Source organism: Ursus arctos, unplaced genomic scaffold (genome assembly GCF_023065955.2).
Source record: "Ursus arctos isolate Adak ecotype North America unplaced genomic scaffold, UrsArc2.0 scaffold_17, whole genome shotgun sequence".
In the NCBI taxonomy this organism is placed as follows: Eukaryota; Metazoa; Chordata; class Mammalia; order Carnivora; family Ursidae; genus Ursus; species Ursus arctos.
Window position 1 is genome coordinate 13639382 of NW_026622841.1, and position 21298 is coordinate 13660679.

At 34.7% G+C, this 21298-nt stretch overlaps 1 protein-coding gene across 10 annotated transcripts in view; it reads right to left on the minus strand.

The window, feature by feature from the left end:
• Positions 1-1328: 1328 nt before the first annotated feature.
• RELCH (RAB11 binding and LisH domain, coiled-coil and HEAT repeat containing) overlaps positions 1329-21298 on the minus strand; it is a 109995-nt gene continuing 90025 nt past the window's right edge. For 5 of the 10 annotated variants that reach the window (XM_048218491.2, XM_048218492.2, XM_048218490.2 and 2 more), the window contains 4 exons: positions 20190-20306; positions 15657-15745; positions 12606-12676; positions 1329-1702 (listed from right to left, as the gene is read on the minus strand). In XM_048218491.2, coding sequence (XP_048074448.1) covers positions 1606-1702; positions 12606-12676; positions 15657-15745; positions 20190-20306 — 374 coding nt within the window. In that variant the 3' untranslated portion in view covers positions 1329-1605. Of the gene's footprint in view, positions 1703-5854; positions 7565-12605; positions 12677-15656; positions 15746-20189; positions 20307-21298 lie in introns of those variants that run through there. The other 5 variants (XM_044383063.3, XM_048218489.2, XM_026496424.4 and 2 more) reach the window with 1 other exon arrangement.

Sequence of the window (21298 nt, forward strand, 5' to 3'; positions counted from 1 at the left end):
TTTGCATTTCCATCAATCCACTGTAACTACGATTGAGGTCATCAATGACTTTAATCTTCCAGTGGGCTTCAGATCGATCCTCATCTCGACCTATGAGTAGCAACTGACCCTCCTTAGAAGGCTTTTCTCTTTGCTTCCATGAAACCACTCTCTTGGTTTCCCTACTATCTCACTGTACACTCCTCCCGATCCTTTTAGTAGTTGTTCTTGCTCTGTTGGATTTTGAGGAATGGGGAGTGTCCCAGGGTTCAGATTTGGATCCTCTTCTCCACAGTTCCTCTTGTCCCAGGCCATCTCATTTAGTCCCATGGCTTTATCCAAATACTGATGACTCCATAATCTAGCCTGAGATCCAGATAACTAACTTCTTACTTAACATTTCCATAGGGTAGCTCTCAGACATCTTGAATTTAACACATCTAAAACAGAAATGTAGATTAACCCCCCAAACTTGCTCTTTACTTCCTCACTATTGTCAGCACCCATTATTTTATTCAGTTATTGGAGTCAGAAATCTCAGCAACATCTTTGGGTTTTCCCTCACTCTTCACACCCAATCTCATGCCAGTTCTATTTCCAAAAATGTTGCAGATCTGATCCTTTCCCTCCATTTTTGTCCAGGCTGCCATCATCTCTTCCTTAGACTACTGCATTCATTAGCTTCTGCCTGCAGCCTCTACTCATCTCTTTTCAAAAGCATTCTTACAAAACACAAGTATAGCCAATATAAATCGGATTAAGCCATTCTACTACAAATATTCAAAGGCTTCCCTTTCTAACTTCTAATCATAGTGTAAAAGCTCTGTATGATCTGGCTATACCCATCTCCAATTTCATCTGATAGTGTCTTAACCATATTGGTCTTCCCCCCCGCCCCCCAGTTCCTTGAACACAGAACTATTTCTCATCTCATTGCCTGTGCACATATTGCTCTTTTTTCTCTTTTACGCGAAAACATGGTTAAAGCCTATTCCTCGTTTTCAGGTAAAATGTTACCTCAGGGATGTCTTCCAAAGCAAACCATAAAGGTAATCCCCCTAACTAAAGTACGTCTTTCTCAGCCCTACTTTCTCAACTTGTTTGTTTCCCTGCCTGGCTGTAAGCTCTGTTCTGTCAGTCTCATTCATGCTTAGCACAAAATAGGTCCTATATAAATGTATGTTGAATGGTGAATGACTTTACAATCTTTAGAAAGGGATGGCTTCTCCACACTTACACATCACTTGGAAGACTTGGTGAGGTGTGTTGATAAGAGGTCCTGCCCAGAGAGCCAGATATAAATATAAACTCTGTAGAGCTATTTTTAGCCCATACACACATGACACAACTCGTTTTCGCACTTTTATTTATTCCATATAGTCTACCTTGGATATAAACAAGGACATTATGAGAAACAAAGTCAAATACTTTGCTGAGGTCAAGATGCACAGGCCTACACAATTCTCCTGATCAATACCATATAATAGCTCTATGAAATGGACTTTCGGTCAGTTTGGCATGTAGTCTCAGTAAATTAACTCATTTCTGGGGGGATTCATCCTTTTAATCTAATTGGCAAACTTGCATGGAATTGGTATCAAGCTCACAATTCATTAATTGATTCAATTAATGTTGAGTACTTATCATACACCAGGCATTCTTCAAATACCGGAGACACATTGGTTGAAAAGGATAGACAACATTCTCTCTCATGGAGCTGAGTCTAGTGAAAGAGACAGACAATAAAAAACAAGAAAATGAGTATTGAGAAGAGTAATTATGAAAAAGAAAAACCAGGGAGATCTTAGGCAATTACAGGGGTTACTTTGATTGAGTAGTCAGAAAAGGCCCTCAAGAGGCTTTATATAGATTTAGAATGGTAATCCACATTTTGTCCTATCTATTGGCTTCTCATTTTTGAAAATCAGGACATATATCCATCTCTAGTCTGTTGCCTCTCCATGATTCTCTTAAGGATGATTACACTACAACACTGTGTTTCAGTAGGATGACAAATAAAACAAAATGGTCTCCAAATTTGGTATGCAGCATTTACCTCCTAAGATCTGAATACTTTTGTAGTGCCTGCAAGAAACCAGGATTCTGAACCGTGAGAGACTGTGGACTCTGGGAAACAAACTGAGGGCTTCAGATGGGAGGGTGGTGGGAGATTGGGATAGGCAGGTGATGGGTATTAAGGAGGGCACATATTGCATGGTGCACTGGGTGTTATACTCAAATAATGAATCATGGAACATTGCATCAAAATCTGGGGATGTACTGTATGATGACTAATATAACAAAATTAAAAAAAAAAACCAGGATTATAACTTTTAAAATCATTGGTCAATGGTTAACTGAAGAGTTTCCTTCTCTTAGATAACACTGGGAACCAATTATTTTCAAGATATGGCAGTTCCTGTTCTTCTTCAATTAGTATGAAAAGTTCAGTTATAAGGAAGTTCAAGCTAAATATCAAAGAAAGCTGTCAATTACTATAAGAATCAAATATATACTAAAAGACATGAGTGATGTTGCAGAGAGTAAATAAAGTCTTTAAAAAATCTAAATAAATTATGTAATGAAAATTAATTTATTGGATTAATTCACTTATTAGGCTTTTGAAAAAGAATTTAATTTCAAGTTTTGGTAAACAAAAAGTAAAATTATCTTACCAGTCTTCACTACGTTGGAAACTCTGGGAGTGGTTAAAGTAGGCAAAAGTAACAATCAAAAGTGGTTTCTGCCTTCTACTGCAATTTTAGGTAAATGGTGCATGTCATGGTAACCTATAACTTACTAGAAAAAAAAGTATGGGGGGGAGGAGGTTATCCACAGTTCCCCATGCTTTAGTTATTCAGGGGCTTATTTTATTCTACTTTGAACTTTCATACTAAATGCTAAAGCACTTTCAGGTTTACTATTATGTAATTTTCATAAAGTCCTGTAAGGAACAGAGAGTGTGCTATTATTTCTATGCTTATTGATGGTAAGACAAAAAAGAATTTGCTAGAAAGGGAGCTATATTTATAAAATTCATACAAAAAAAGAAATTAGGAAGTGATTTACATTATGAAAAGTGTTCACCTTAGGTGAACTTAATACATGACATGGAGATTTATGAACAGAGGATGCTAAAAATATAAAGAGTGTCAAGTATTTATCAGAAATGAAGATAAAGCATCTATAAAACTGTAAAGTCAATGAAAAATCATTAGATTTACTTAGCAATGTACATGTTACATAAGATACTTATAACATTTTCAGCTTCATTGAAAATGCGTATCTTAAAAATATCTCAGGTTAGAAATGCCAACAATTAAAAAGGGGTTGTTTTTCTAGTAAGAATAGTTTTAAAAAAATTCATTTTATTTTTTTTTTTTAAGGTTTTATTTATTCATTTGAGAGAGAAAGAAAGGGAGAGAGAGACAAAGAGCACGAGCAAGGGTGGGGAGAGGCAGAGGGAGAGGGAGAAGCAGACCCCGCACTGAGCTGGAAGTCTGACATGGGGCTTGATCCCAGAACCTGGAGATCATGACCTGAGCCGAAGGCAGACGCTTAACCATCTGAGCCACCCAGGCGCCCCTAAAAAGTTTTAAAAAGTAGACTATCAACAAATGATAACCCTAAAAACATCACTGACAAAAAATTTAGTATCTATTACATATAACACAAAAATGCCAGTTTACAGACAACATAAATTTTACTACATTAAAGTCCCTCAAGAAATCTATTTGCGCAATGACCTAATTGAAATAAATATAATGGATCAGTCTTTAATGTAATAAAAGGATATTAAAATAGTAATATACTTTTTAATATAGATATGCTTTGGACAGAATTTTCCAGCTATTACTGAAGACTCTTAAGGAAAGAAAATAATTTACATTTGTCACCATACTGAACTGAAGGAATTATTTAAATACTACCAAAAAAATCAAAATAACCCTTTTTATATTGTGTTAACTTTGCATTAACTGTCATGTACTTTATGAGTGGTGTGTGGATAGGAATTTTTATTTTTTTTTTTTTTAAGATTTTATTTATTTATTTGACAGAGAGAGACAGCCAGCGAGAGAGGGAACACAAGCAGGGGGAGTGGGAGAGGAAGAAGCAGGCTCCTAGCGGAGGAGCCTGATGTGGGGCTCGATCCCAGAACGCCGGGATCACGCCCTGAGCCGAAGGCAGACGCTTAATGACTGCGCCACCCAGGCGCCCCTAAGATTTTTCTTAAACATGCAAACAAGGTAAACTATAAAGAAGGCAATCAAAGCAAAGTTTCCTGTAGTTAGTTCTGAAGGGAAAATATGAAAGACCGATGTGCCACTTAGAGATTGAGATTGCAGTGCAAATTCCACAGACGGAATGCATGCAGAACATCCATTTGTAGTGTGAAAATAGCCTCAAATACAATTATTTTGCCAAGATGCAGAAATCTACCAGATACATTTTTTTTTACTACCAGCAAATATCTTTAATCTATTATTTTTTAAACGTATCGAAAAAATAGTAACGAAAACAAGCACACTGTAAAGTTACGTTAGAACTTTCAAACACGTATCTATTCATATGGAAAGCTAAATTTATTTCATAGTTTGCTTATAAAAGAGTTAACATCCAAGACAAAGTTGGAATTTTGTTACCTAGCCAATCTGGAGAATTTTAGGAATTAGAATTGCTAATTACAAAACTCTTCAAACATACATTCTTTATACAAAAATAGTTAAGGAATTGGTAACTAGCACAAAATGTTCACTGTAGTTAGCTCTCACAGTTCAAAGATCGACAAGGTGGTGTCTAGAGAAAGTTCTGTCCTTAAAGTTCAAATAATGGTCTAAAATAGGTTACCTTAAAAATTGGGGTCATGACAAGACAATTCAATACATAGCCATTTCATCTCCCCAAACTTTATCAGAGACTATTTATTTGAACCAGTATTTTTTCTCTGTTAAAAAAGGAACTTGATAGCAATTTGAATTGAGACTCCATTAAAATTGCTTAACAATTTCATTCAGGTTTTAAGTCCGTTTGATGTTTAGCAAGTTATCTATCAAAAGAGATGACTGGTGCAAACAAATGAAGTCAAGGACACCCATGTGTAAAGTTAGACACTGCTACAATTCAAGCATCGTTCTTGGAGTAATTCAGAATTGCTAACTATGGCATTTCTGGGTTTCTAAAATTTTAATTTCTGGCTTGCTTTAGAAACACAGGCATAATTTCAAATTAGCTATTCATTACTTTGCAAACTTAGTTTTTTGTTAAGTCGAATACTGTACTGTTTTTATTTCTCTTTAAAAAGAGTGAGTATGGGAGTTTCATGGCCTGTTTTGGAAGAACACACTCAGTTTCAGTGATTAGTGTGATTAGTCTGTCTTGTCTTTAAAGAATCTACAGTTTGCCTTAAAAATCATTGTGAAAATAAACATGAAGTCTTATTGACATATAAGAAACTTAACAGCATAATAAGAGAGACTCCCTTGAAACATATTTGTGTATCTTACTAGCTGTTGCCTTTTAAAGAAACCACTAGCATTTAGATAAATGGATTCATGAATTGATAAAAAATTATCACGATAAAAATATTTATATTCATTCATCTGGTAACGAATATACTTATTTTACTGTATTTCAAAGCAAATGAGAGCCATAACAATTTCTTTAAACTGTCTCTGAAATATACTCATTTTATAGCAACAATCTTTTTTTTTAGGAAAAGTAAACTAAATAGGTAATTTATGTAAATTATATTCCTTAAATAACACAGTACATTTTAATGAATACATTCTTTCTCATTTCCTTTTGGTTGGATATAGAATATATAGTGTTTCAAAATAAAATAAATACACATAGCCAGAAACAAAACAAAAACAAGTATGCAAAAACATTTTATTTGTAATAGATCAACATTTTTGACATGAAAGGTAGCCACTTTCAATTTCTCAGGAATGCCTAGAATCCAACAGTTTCTGAAAGACTAGTTAATTGTAACAATTATGTCACTATAGGTAAAAGAAATAATTCCAGAATGAACTTTTTAAATGGCTTTGTTTATGGCAACTTATTTTATAAGCTTGACTGTGTGGTAAGCTAGCTTTCCCAGGAAGTGAATGTAATCCAACTATGTTCCAAGTGTGTTAAACCAGCTTATACAACAAACATGAGAATCACCTATGTGCATCAACTGTGCTCAAACAAGAATTCTCTTTATCAAAATATTCATTTTTCAAAAAGGCCTCATATTAACCCCTCAAACCAATCACCCCCTTCTATGTCCAGTACCACTCTTTTCTACTTCAAGTTGCATTACTTTATAGACAACTGTCAAATTCCAGTGGAACTGTACACTGACTTAAGACTCTATGTAATACGTACCAAACACAAGAATAGTCACTGACTTTAAGGGACAAGGTGTTAACTAACCAATAATAATTTAGCTAATGTCATTTTTAGTTTAGAGGGAAAAAAGCAGCCCCCAAATGTCCTTAACTTTTCGGTACTTCTCTGTAACGCACAGAATGAAAAGATAATCTCTGAAATTAAAATCATTAGAAAATATCTTAAATAAAATATTTTACATAAGTAAGTGTTAAATTTCAAATTCAAACCATATTTTCCTGTGCATTTAAATCTGGGAAAGAACTTCACAATTATTAGCTCTTCTTACTTACATTTATTTTTGAATATTTAAACTACTACATATCAGTTTGTAAAATTCACCTTGGTTACCACTCCCCATGGTTATGTGCTGTCTTTCCTCTGGTAAGTCCATTATATGCATGTAAGTGCTGGGGAGGTTTGAATAGCACTTAAAGAATATTCATGAGAGCTCTGAAATATGGAAAGTTTCATTATAATCTACTTACTGTAGGATCTGTAACTCAAATTCATCACAGCATTATAAAATACTGTGTGAATGGAATGCACATAATTCCTACAGACACACAAACTGAAGTCCAAAAGGCACAGAGTAATGCTGGTGGCTCTTTCTAGTCAGTTAAGAAACAATAAAAAGTCTGCATTATTCTTTTCATAATTTAAATACTTAAGTAATCTCCACTTTTATTACTTTATAACAATGACTTCAAATTTACATTATTTTAAGTACCATTGTAATAGCTTAGTGTATAATACAGATATTTGCTAATATCCCATTCAAAAATTAAAAAAAAACCTCTTCACTATATATATATATATATATAAAAAAATTATTCTGAAAGACAAGAACATAGAAGAGGGACTTGGTACAGACTATAAACTCAATTTTCTATCACCACAGTTATAACTCCAAAATTAACAGATATACAGCAATAATCAAAAGCAGTGCAAATATCTTTGGAGGTTAGGATAAAATTATAATGCAAGAACATAAAACAAGGAAATAAAAAAGGCAAGTACTTCAAGTACAAGGAACCAGTCTGCTTGAGTCCATCTTAGTGTTTACTGGGGGCTTCCTTCCTGCTTTTACTTCTTTCTCTGAAACACATTGGCCAACATGGCACCTGATGTTGTCAACTGGCCCATTTTGTTCAAAAACTTGGTCTTTGTATCTTCACTCACTAAGCTTGCAGCAATTGACATTGAGCTAGGAAAGAAATTTTAAAATTCAAGTAAAGCAATTAAAAAACTAAAATATCAATTTTTTCATTTCTTTAGTAATAATGTTAATAAATACATTCTGAATTGGTATCATAAAAGGGAAACTAATATTTATGGACAGGAGTTTTTATGTACCATACTAGGTTAGGAGCTTCATGTTCATCGTTTATAATAAAGGAAGCAGTATGGTGTAGAGGTTAGAAGCAATTCAGTCTGCAGTGAGACTGAATCTTGGCTCTGTTGTCTGGCAGCTGTGTGACCCTGGGTAAGTTATTTGATCTCATCTGTAATGTAATCCTCATCTGTAAAATGGAGATAAGTCTATTGCCTACCTCATAGGTCTATTAAGAATTATAAAAGTGTAGATACTAACCAATAATAATTAACTGCTTATTAGCAGTGCCAGGCATTTAATAGCATTGCTGTAAGTATTAGTAGTTATTCTTCTTATTATCAGCATCACTTCATTTGATTCTTATAGCAACCTTGGAAGATAGACACTATCCCTATTTTCACAAATGAGTAAATTAAATCACAGTGAGGTATTATATGCTGTGCTGATAACAATCCTATGATGTATTACTTTTGGGAGGGCAAGGGAGAATGTCCTCAACTGCCACTTGCATTAGTTTCAATCAACAATTTTAAATCCATTTCTTCTTTCTTTTTGAACAACCTTCTGTACAGGGAGTAAACACAATCTAAATAACTACTAAAGATTGCTAATTTATCATAATACCAAACAGAACACTGATCAAGTACAATTTTTCAGTGATCCAACAATAAACCCAGTTTATTGGCCTGTGGCTTTGGCCAATATGCTTTAGATCACTCTCATTCAATTTTCCTCAATGGAAAAATACAGATTGCAATTACTGCTGCAAAATATTCTGAGGACTAAAGGAGAGAGTACGTTTGAACATGTCAAGGGCAGTGAATGGCGAGGTGCAGGAGCTCAGCAGATGTCCACTGAAACTACAGATGAAGTACGTGCTGCCACCAAGAACTTCTGGTTTTCTGTATTTCTTAAAGGTGTGCTCTGTGAATTACTAGGTTAAATGCCAGACCACGACTCCCATCTTGAAAATCTCTTCTTCCCACAGCTCTTCTGCCAGTATACCAACCTGGCCGCTCCCTTGTCTCTGACTACTTGTCTCCTGCTGCCTTTTCTCTTCCCACAAAGTAATCCTCCATAAGGTTCAGTGTTTGGCTCCTGGTTCTTCAATTACAGAACTTACTACCGAAACTTTCTCTTGAAGTTTCAAATATCATCTCCATAAGGAGTTTGGAAAAAGTGTCCTATTACTATTGTTTGTTAGATAAGCTAACATCAAGCTTTTTTTCACCCCCTAACTTTAGAAATGATTCGCCATTTTTATTTCCTTATTTGTTAGTGGTTTTACCATTTTCCTCTCCTCCCAACAGTGAATATAATGGCTCCCTCTCTTCTATTTAAAATCAATCAGCAGGAGTGCCTGGCTGGCTCCGTCAGAAGAGCACGTAACTCTTGCTCTTGGGGTCATGAGTTGGAGCACCACACTGGGCCTAGAGATTACTTAAATAAATAAAACTTAAAAAAAATAATAAAACCAATCATCAAATCCTTCATTTTATTCTATGAAACATCCATCATTTATTTTTATTTCCATTGACAATACCTTCCGACTGAATTATTCCAACAATCTCAGATCTGGTTTTCTTGCATGATCACATTAACTTCTGAAATAATCACTTCTTCATATCCTATCCCTTCTCAAAAATCTTCAATGGCTACTTACTCCCTACAAGATAAAGTGTGCTTAGCATTCAAGAAACATAGCAATTTAATTCTTGGGAGTGTGTGTGTTTTAACCAACCACTATGGCTCAAGTTCTAGTTCCCCTTGAGTCAAGCTTGCCGAGCTTGTGTTCAAAACATTTTTAACTTATCTCTTGCTTTCTATCTGGTGTCTAAATATCCTTTAAATCTCAGTTCAAGTCCTAGATTTTCTCTAATGCCTTTCCTTAATGCTCTAAGTTTACAGTTTTGTTTTCTTTCTGTAGAACAATACTGTAAGCTGAAAGGTAAGTATGATTTTAGTTTGCACTGAGAAAAACAGGATACATGGGTCAGATAATATTGGAGTACTATCACATTTTAATGATATTCTAACTAGAGGGCAACAAAGATGTTAAAGCATCTGGGACATTCAGTCTGGAGAAGACAAGATTCAGAAGACTTAACAAATACCAATGTTACATGTAAAAAATTAGATATAAATATATATCTGCATAGCTGTATATATATGTATAGCTCTACCGATATACATCACAATCACCTGAAGGACTTACTGAAAATACAGATGCCTTGGCCTAATCCTGTTATTCTGGCTCTTTCCATATGGTATAAAGGACCCAGGTATCTATTTTACACAAAGCTTTCCAACAAAGAACCAATACATTACAGCAATTTTTTCTGAAGAGAAGTTTACATTTTTATCAGTTTTACAAAGGGGTCTGTAACACTCCCCCCACCTCTCTGCCAGATGATGAAACCTATTTTAGAGAGGAAACATTATAGGAAGGGAGACTTTAACTCAGGATAAGAGTAATTTGTAAAAAACAGAGCTGCTAAAAATGAAATGGGCTGCCTTAGAATGTAATATTGTCTTCTTCCTGCAAGTTTTCAAAGAAATCTCAGATCTTTCCTTTGCAACTCATATCATACCAGTTGCCATTTCTTGTTGATTCTGAATCTGTAGAACCTCTTACACCTGACTGATCTTCTTTAAAACTATTTATATCCTAGAATATTTCTCTCTCCCTCCATTCCATTTCATTTTGCAAATTAATGTCAAAAGGACTTGGGAAGTCAACTTGAAAAGCCTTGCAATGGCCAAAGATGGGATAATTTGGGCACCAAAAGATAGTAAGTGCAATGCACTGAATTATATCAAATATTTGAAAATACATGAGTTTATGACACTTGAACAAAACAAATCACCTAACTAGTCACCATCAGAGGGTAAATCAATTCATTATTTTAGAAAACTGGTAAGTAAAGAGAAAGAACTGAACATTTACCTTGCCTTTACTATAAAAAACTGTATCACTGGGTAACTGTAGTACATATGGGGGAAGGTTTCTTCCCTGAAGTATTCTAGCTCACAAATGAAGAGGGAAAGATAGAATCAGAGTAATGTATTTAGTAATAGCTAATGAATTAGCGGAGCTAGGTATTGATCAATAACAGATGTTAATATCACCAAAAAAAGAGAGAAGTAGATATTGTCTCTCTCGTGATGAAAGCACACCTCCTCCTATGAAGCAGTCTTGCAAAATAAAGAAACACGCCCTGAATGTGATGAAGTCTCCAAATCTGGACCCAACCACCAAATTTATAGGAAATACAGAGGAACATGTTAAGAACAAGAGGGAAATGCAATTAACCAAATTCAGACTGTGGGAACCTCTACAGAACAAAGACTCAATTTCTTCAATAAGTACATGAAGGAAAAAACAAGATAGAAGGGGAACCTATTGATTAAAAGAGACTAAAGAGACATGCCAACTAATTGCAATGAATGGAACTCTGGATCCTGACTCAAAGAAACAGGCTGTAAGGAAAAAACAAACAACAAATCCCTAATGACATTTATAAAACAATCAGAAATTTGAACACAGGCTAGATAACTGATATTATTAAGAAGCTGTTATTTTAGTGTTAATGACATTATGTTTATGTTATAAAAAACAGCATTTGTCTTTTAGAGATACATACCAGAATACAGGAGGGGAATGGATGAAATAAAATTGACTATGAGTTGATAATTATTAAGCTGAGTGATGAGTGCATAGCAATTCACTACATTATTTTGTGTTTTTTGTAATTATCTAAAAGTTAAAAAAATAATATAGAAGATCTGAATAACATGGGAAAATATGATTATAAAAATAAACTTTTTTTTAAAGGAAGGTCATATAACTGAAGCAATCTTACGGATTTATAAAGATATTTTTGTCTTTCTTAATTCCTGCATGCTAATCAATGAAATTTCATTTAGAATGCATTTCACATATTCTTCTTAATTTTGTCCCCAAACTTTTTACATTTTCAACTGATAAGGCACCAAATAATCTTAACACTTAAATGTATGACAAAAGAACAGAAGTGTTTGCTTTGGTGTTAATTTTATGGATTACTGTGTTCAGAATTGAAGCCTATGAAAATATTTTTACTGTCTTAACCTTCCACGGCTACAATGGTAGGAGAGCTCCTACCATCCCAGAAGGCTCAAGAAAGGGCTCTGACATACAGTAAGTAGTAAAAAGCTGTATATGTACATGTGTATGGGAGAGGTCGGGGGTGTGGGGAGGTGTGTGTGTGTCTGGGTACCTAGTCTGATAGGATACACTTATTCCTAGTAGTCAGCTTTATAAAGGAAAAACCTTTGAGCTTTTTATGCCTAACAGAGTCTATTTAAGATTAACTGCTCAAGGTTACATCAATAAGAGGTAAGAGTACACACAGTCTATTTGTAAATTACTTCCTCTCCTGAATGCCCACCTTTACTCTTTCACATCTGTGCTTATATGTTAACTTCAGTCAGTCTTTGAATTCTAGTTAGTTTGGTTAGGAGCATGTGAACAGAACATTCACAAGTTTACAACCCTTTATGCAGTGAATCAAGTTACATCTTATAATTCCTGTCACAAATTTCTAAGAAACTATTTTGGCCAGTGATTCCCAAATCCAGTTACCTATCACATTGTCTTGAGCTTTTAAACATACAGATCCCAAGGCTGAATCAGATCGAGAGGATGACACAGAGCAGGGGGTAGAGATCTAAATTTTAAATTCCCCAGAAAATTCTGATACAGATGGTTTATAAACTAGCATTTGGTAACCACTGATTTAAATAATTTTCTTGCCTTCCAAATAAATGACTTAAAAGTAACACAAAATAAAACACCATACCCATCTATAGAAAATTTAGATAGAGAAATTAAGGTTAATATGAAGCCTTAAAAAGAGAATTAATGTCTTACCCTTGAGGCTCTTGGACGGTCTTGTTCTCTACTTTTTGTTCACATTCTTTTATCATGGAACTTAAAATGACCTGATTTCAAAAAAAAAAAAAAAAATGACTTTAGTGAACTACTTTTTAGTGAAATGGCTTTCGTTTATAATAGTGAAATGCTATTACTTAATCTAAACTTTTTAATTTAATTTTTAATATTACCACAAACTAATGTTAATTAAAAATGTAAGTTCTGGCGGTCACTTTGTTAAAGAAATTCACATTAAATTGCTATACCATGGGCAGAAATAGTATTAAAAGACCTCAATCATATAACCTAATAACTGATTTTGATTTTCACTAACTTTCCTTCTAACTGACTTCAACTCTCCCTTAGTTTTTCCTACCATCTAATGTTAAAAGTAAAATTTGTATACATCAATACATTTAACATATACACATACCATGATCACACATATTTTTCCAGTAAAAGCTGTTTGTCCCATGCCCCTTTGCTTTCTCCAGGTTGCAAATAGCAAGATGCTCTATTTTAATGTCTAGAACAGGGACCAGATATACGTCTGTGGCTACTAAAATGCAACTGGGAATACAGTGGGCATCTAAGAGTTAACATAATTTTTTCAGGGAAACTGAGTGAGTGATGGAAAGGGTGGAGGGATCTAAGCTGCTCCTCCAATTGCTGGCAACCACACCAGAAACTGAATGGTCTTCCTGAATATTCTTGGCCCATGTTTGGGCATGGAGGTCACTACACAACAAAAATTTACTGTCATCTACTATGTGCCAGGCACTTTTTTAGATACAAAGAATGCACAAACAAAACAGACATCATTCCCTCCTTATGGAGAGCTTATGTTGTTCACAATAAATATAAAAAATAGGTAAGTTACATAGTATATTAGAAGGTGATAGGGCTTTGGAAAGAATATCGAGTAAAATATAGGGTACTAGGAAGCCAAGGTGAAGAATGTTACACTTTATATGGAGGTGTCGCAAGCAGGCTTCATGGAGATGACATTCAAGGAAAAGCCTGAAGGAGATAAGGAGATAAAGGAGCAAGTGTTTTAGACACCAGGAAGAGGCTGAGCAAAGGCTCCATCTAGGTGAGAGTATGTCTAACACATTCTAAGCAAGGAGGCCAGAGTGGTGGGTGCAGAGTGAGCAAAGGAGAGGATAAAAGATGAGGTTTGAGATGTGGAGGAGGAGGGAGCCAGATCTTAAAGTGCCTTGCAGATTATGGTAAGGACTTTGGTTATTAAATGAGACTTTTGTCATATGCATGTTAGATCTAGATTAATTCGTTTTTGAATCTTTTCTGGTTTTCTCACAGATTATAGATTTTATTTGTTTAGCTAGTTCTTGCTTTATTGTATTTGGGGGGAGTTTTTTGTACTTTTTCTTCTGCTCCCTGCATTGTCTCTGTTTCCTCCAGTACCCTCTTTATTGCATGTATGTTTTCATCTCCGTCTTTGATGTTAGAGATTTTTCTCAAATGGTTGGTGATCTTGGGATGTCCACTAAAGACTGGGGCACTAAAATGCTGATTAAAATCTCTTCATGCATGAGTAACTTGGATCCTCTTAAGGTAAATCGGGCACAAACCAAACTTTGACTGCCAGGATTCTTGGATCCAAGAAGGGGAAAGGTAGCAAGGTTTCCAGTCACCATGCCTTCACTTAATTTCCCTCTTCTCCTTATAGCACTCATTCCTGTTCTCAGCTACGTGTGATATCCCAAGTTTAAAAAGTAAAGTTCCAGAGTTCTACCAAGGTTGGAAAGGGAATCTGGGAGTCTGATCCTTTGAAAAACTTTTAACAACTCCTATTTTCAGTTCAACCTACCCTAATGGAGGGTGGAGAAATACACCTTATAATATCTCGTTTCTTCTATCCTGTAGGATTAGCCTTCACCTTAGAAGCAAAAATCCTCAACAAAATGCTAGCAAACCAAATTCAGCTTCATATAAAAAGAATTATGCACCATAACTAAGTGGGACTTATTGTAAGAATGCAAAGGTTGATTTAATGTCCAAAAATCCATTAGTGTAAAACAATGAATCAAGAGATTAAAAGAAATTACCACACGATCTTCTCAACTGAGGCAGAAAAAACATTTGACAATATCCCAACACTCTTTCATGATAAAAAGTCAACCAATAAACAATAAAAGGGAACAATAAAAGGGAACCTCCTCAACCTGATAGAGGGCACCTATAAAACATACCAAGCAAAGACCGAAAAAACTACAAGGAGAGAGAGAATTCCCACTCCTAACTTTAATACATGTTTCAAGAGCTAACAGAAGAAGCAGATCACAAAAAACTGATAAAAATGTAGGAGAATTAAATCTTAATTTACCTTATTAAACAAAACCCATGCATCAATTAATAACAGAAACGAGAATCCAATTTGAACTGAATGATAACGAAGATACAATGTAGCAAATGCACAGGATGTGCCTAAAGGAATACGCAGTTTTAAATTCATGTATCCGAAAAGAAGTCTAAAAGTAAATAATCTAAGCTTCCTCTGTAAAAAGCTGGAAAAACAGGAAAAAAAAAAAAAATCAAACCTGCCATGATATCTACCATGGGTAGATAAACAGGCTGAAGATGCAGAATAGGAAATAAATGATAAACGGTTTTGGAGGAAACAAGGAAGACAAATAGAATAAAAGAGTTATAAGGAAATGGGAGACAGAAAACAGAAACTTTGCTTCTAAGAAAGTTAATGGTCAGAGATCAAATCGCATAGCATTTTACAGATTAAAAAACATTTCATGTACATTAGCTCATTAGATTCTAATTACATTCAGTGAAGGAAAGCATGTAATCCCTACTATACAGAATTAAACAGAGGATCAAAGATGTTAAAGGAGCTTTTCAAGATCTCCTAACCAGTAAGTAAAGCCATAAAATGACCCTACACTAGTTTTAAAAGAATTAAGCACAGCATGTCATAATTGTGCCTCACATAAAGAATGCAAGTCTATAGAGGATATGAAAACATATGAATGTGGCACAGATAATCACAGTGGCTTAATCATCATGGTGGCTCACCTCATGCTCCGGAGAAAGATGTTCCATGTCAGTCCGTAAACATCTGAGACCAGGTAAGAAGTGATTAACCATTAAATCCTCTGAAATAACTTGAGACAAGGCAGTTAAGGGAATTAAAAAAAAAAAACCAAACTTGTACGTCCAACAGAACAACAGACTAATAAAAATGATGCCTAAGGACACAGATCACTTAGAGCAAACAGGCTTCCTGCAAACATGATTCTCATTTGTTGAGCTAGTCACTTACCAAGAGTCAATTGTGTTTATCCTCATGAATCCCTTAATGTCAGTGGTCTTCATTATTGTAACACTACTTAATTTAATGACACGTTATGTAAACGCATGCAGTAAGTGTAAAAATTAAATCATGTAATTTAGTTGGATGCTTAAATGAGTATGAAAAGTAAGAAAATTAACGTTTCCATGACAACTAAGTTGAAAGGTTTGAAAGAATTGGTAAAGGCCAATAGCTTAAAATGGTGCTGTTTAATTATGTCTGTGTGAAACAACTGTAAAAGATTAGGAAAAAGATAAAGAACTAAAAAAGGTCTATACCCAGTATCAGAAATGTTTCTGGATCCTCTTTAAAGAAGCTTAAACTGAAAATCACAGTTACGTTATGGATGTGCGTTTATCTAAGAAAGATATTTAAGTCTACTAAGCAGACTCACACAAAAGAAATACCTCAGTCCTACATCAAAATATTGGTAAAGAAAATATTATGTATTTTAAGTTAAAATAAGTTATATAAACCATTTTCTTGATTTCCTGCTTTAACCATCCTATTAAACTGGCCTACTATTGGTCCTAATTGAATTGGGTAAGAGAACTTTTACTATAATAACATAAGTTTAGTACTAGTTATATTTCCTGGTCACTTTTGAGTTTTAGTTGATTATCCTGACATTCAAAGGGATCAAGAAAGCAGGTGTATTTGTCAAGAAAACAATTCCCTTTGTTTATTCACAGCACATTCTTACCTTATAGTTGTTAGCCATTTAAAAATAATTTTTATTTAATATTATATATACCATATTAAGGTGAAAAATGCCAGTAAATAAATTCCCTTATAAAGATGAGTTAGTCTTTTTGGAAAAAAAATTATAATGAGTTTCATTAATTAAAAAAAAAATCAGTAAAATATATAACTTTTGTCTTAAAAATACAGTTACAACCAGGACGCCTAGGTGGCTCAGTTAAGCATCTGCTTTCAGGCTCAAGTCATGGTCCCAGGGTCCTGGGATTGAGCCGTGCATCGGGGTCCCTCCTCAGCGGGGAGTTTGCTTCTCCTCCCTCTCTCCCAGCTTGTGCTCGCTCACTCTCTCTCTCTAATAAATAAAATCTTAAAAAAACATATATTTATGACCTAAATAAACTTAAAAAAATAGTTATGAATAAATATTGTTTGTAAATAAGACTCCTATAATGAGTGACTTATATTTATTAAGTACTAAAAACACAGACATCATTTGGTTGAACTAATCCCTACAGTCATAGAGAGGGCTGCAACATAATGGCTATGTAGTCTTGTTTTCTAGATATGGGGAAAGTACCACCAAAATGTAACTGTGAATGACCTTTCAACTAGTAGTTAAGAGTCTGATTGGGGTGCCTGGGTGGCTCAGTTGATTAAGCCACTGACTCTTGACTTCAGCTCAGGTCATGATCTCAGGGTTATGAAACCAACCTCTGTACTGGGCTCCCCACTGGATGTGGAGCCTCCTTAAGATTCTCTCTCCTTCTCTTTCTGCACCCCCCCCCCCCACCCGGCTCGTACTCTCTGACTCTCAAAAAAAAAAAAAAAAAAGAGTCTGATCTAGAGGAATATGGGCATGGATTAAGAAGCTGAAGATGGCCTTATTTGGAGGTAAAGAGGTAAGTCTTCTCTTTCTACTCACTGTTTGGTTATACATTTTCCTTGTGGAATCACACGATCTTTCTTAAGGGATGGAAACTGATATAGGAATCACCTCTATGTCATCTGTAAATGATGGCCATAAAGCCTCTAACTGTTAATAATGACAGGACATGCATAGTTTCATAAGAGAGATCAATCCATTGTTAAATAGCTAAATTAGAAAGTTTTCCTTAAAGACTTTTTAAAAGATTTATTTATTTATTTTAGAGAGAAAAAGTGCACAGAGGGACGGAGGGAGGAGAAGGAGAGAAGCAGACTCCCTGTGAGTACAGAGACAGACAGGAGGTTCAATCCCTGACCCATGAGATCATGACCAGAGCCGAATCAAGAGGTGGACGCCTGACTGACTGAGCCACCCAGGTGCCCCCAGAAAGTTTTCCTTATAAAATCAGACTCTCTATAACCTTCTTGTTAGTGTTAGCTCTACACCTGAGTTACACAGTGTGCCTAAACTTTCTTCTACATAACATTTAAAATAATTTTTGAATTACTTTTTCATCCCCAAGCTAGGTCTTCTCCAGGTTAAACATTTCTAAATTCCTTCAAATTTTTTTAAAACATGATTTTTTGACTTATTACTATACTTAATGTTAAACAGTATAGTTTTCCCATGTCCTTATTAAAATATGATGTCAGTGCTGAAAGGAATACTCTTGTGTTCTATCAGCTCAGAATGCAATGGAACCTCAGAACAGATCTGGATCACAGAACAACGTGATTTTATTGTGGCCATACCACTCTGTTGACACAAGTACAAGTTATGACTCATGTAGAACTAACAATTTTAGTACTTGAAGTGGGTCTACTGTTAAGATGTTCTTCTCCTTACTGTATTGGTGTAAAGACTTTATTATATTTACTCTATATTGTGTGCGTACCTAAACCCACAAAAATATTCTTTCTATACAGATTCTATGTGCTTTAGAAACTACTGCCTTGCCTACTTGGAATATTTGGTTTTATACAGCTACAATTTTTGATCTTTTGACTTCCCAGTTTCCCTTGAGGCATACTCCTTTAGAAACTCTCTGCTACATAAGGTTACACATAACTTTTTGCTTAAGTTTCTAAACATCTATTTTCACAAAGTCTAGGGAAGGTATAAACATAGCAATATTTTCTTGCTTTGGAATACAAACTTTGACATGCCATTATTACTTTCTTGAAAGGGTCTTGTTACTTCTCCATTAGTAAAGAGTTCTTCCTTGCCAATTCAGAATATCACTTCCTCTTTTTGCTTCCTCTATCTTCCCTAAGTAGAAAATGCCAACAAGATAAATCAAGAATAATACTAAGTTCTCCTTTTAGTGGAAATAAACTTATAGAAGATACATGGATAGCTGAAGTACAAAATTACCAAAATATGGTGTCTCTGCCACTTTAAAATCTGTATTATAAAAAACATGGCTTACAGCATCCACATGAATAGGTAATCTATAGTAGATTCCTAAAAATAAAATGTTCTCAACTACTCATCCAACTTCAAGTTTTAACATTTCCAAAAGGACAAACAGCTCCTTAACAGCTCTATGTTTCTACTTTCCCTATTTGATTTATTCAAAACAAAGCCTCCCACTGGAACGTTCCAGTCAAGAATCCACTACCAATGAATTGGTATTTACCAAAATATCAATCAGTGGTATTTCGGAACATATTTATTTAAAATTACTTGTTCACTTGACTTACTACTTCAAACTGGCATATAATAATATGGAACCATAAATATTAATCCTGAAACTTCCTTTGTCCTCTGTTTTCTCCCAGGAACCTCTCTCTACTGCCATTTTTTTTCTGTTATAATCAGAATTCTCTGATTATGTTGTCTAGCATGTACTTTTATAGTTTTTTTTTGCATATTCAGCCTTTCATTCCTTTTTCAATCTCTTATTTCCTCTTTCTTGACCTCGCCTGCCTTTTAATGGGAGAGCAGAGAAGCTGGAACTCACTCTGCCCATCTTTATCTTTGCTTCCTTCTTAATGTTATTTTACTAGGCCTAGGATAGTAAAAAGAACATGTAATAGGACAGCTAAAGTTCTTTGTTGTAGTCATAGTTTTGCTTTTAACTATAAAAAACAGAAGAAGTCACTAATGTCTTTAAGCTTTAGTTTAATCATTTATAAAATGTAGTAGTTGACATGGGTTAGATGATCTTTGAGTTTTCCTTCAGTTCTACCATCACTGGAGATGATCAGCGATGTTGGCACTATACTTCCTCAATGAGTGATTATCTTTCCATAGCCTTCCACTGGATACAGATGGTTAAACATTCACTGAAAAACCAACTGTCAGAACACATACAAGGCTTCCTTTTGATTAACAGAAGCTTCAGGTATAACTCATTTCTTGCTCAGTTACATAGCCAGTTAACATAGATAAAACTTTAGTCAGTGTTTCAAAATTATAGAACATAGAAGCACAGAGGACTTAAAGTCATCTTTTAAAATTATGACATGGCTAGAATAAGCAGTGGGGCAAGTCGACCAAATTTTAATCTTCTATAACCATTATGTAAGTAAGTTGAAGAAAAAAATACTAACTTCCAAACTTTAACAACTGAGGTTCACTGTAAGACTGGTTATATAAATATAGATACACATTAATAAAGCAAGGATACAACAACAGGAAAGTGCACTATAGGCTTCAAAAAGATGGGTAGCAATATCCAGTCTTTTAGAATCCACGATTTGTAAATTGTTCACCAAGGCTAACTTATGCAAGTGTGGTATAACAACTGAAAAAAGAAAAAAAGAAATTGTTAGATTTTTATCTAAAACATCTCATACACTTCACTCATACATTAAACAAAATTTTTTTCCTTTTAAAATTTATAAAATTTCATTTTAGTTCTAGATGATTTCAAATCCTTTATCTGCTTTTTCTTACTAGAGAGGAAAGCATGTTTTTCAGAATAAAAATATTTGGAAGGAACAGACCATAGCGCTATCTCTATAACCTAATTACAAGGATGTCCACAGGTCATTTGGCCTCACTGGAATTAAATTTCCCAATTTGAAAGATGAAAACCAAACAAATAAATGTAAACAATCTACCTCTTGTGTTATCTTTAGAAATAAGTTTCTTTATAAAACTCAGGTATTACCACTGCTATTAAACAAAGGACAAATATAGTATACTTATTCTTTGTCAGATCAAATTATTTCACTCCAAAAAACAATTCTTAGCTTTAGTTTCTCAAATTCTTAGCAAGACCAATGTCAAAGAGCACTGGTGGTTCAGTTCAAGTCACTCAAAGGGCTCAAGATCATCTTCTGTCTCAGTGAATAATATAAAATTTCAAAAATATAGACATCCTACTGCTAAAATAAAAGCGATGGCCCAAGAAAAAATATCCAATTCAGTGGCAATGAGCACCTCTAGGGCCTAAGACTGTGTTTCGTAAATACCAGCTCCCAGTAAAACCAGGGTTCCTTGGAGAAATGGTTCCAGGATCAGTGACTATTAAAGTATTGCTCACAGGGCCCCTTTCTAATCTCTGCTTCGTTGGGGAACCCAAAACACCACTCAGAAGCATATACTTCTGACCAATTGTAGTGACTTCTTTCATGTCTGCATTGAGTTTATGTATGTGAAAGCCACAATCTCCTCTTAGAAAAGCCTCCTGCTTTCTAATTAACCAACACTATAATCACAACTTTTTTTTTTAAAGATTTTATTTATTTATTTGACAGAGATAGAGACAGCCAGCGAGAGAGGGAACACAAG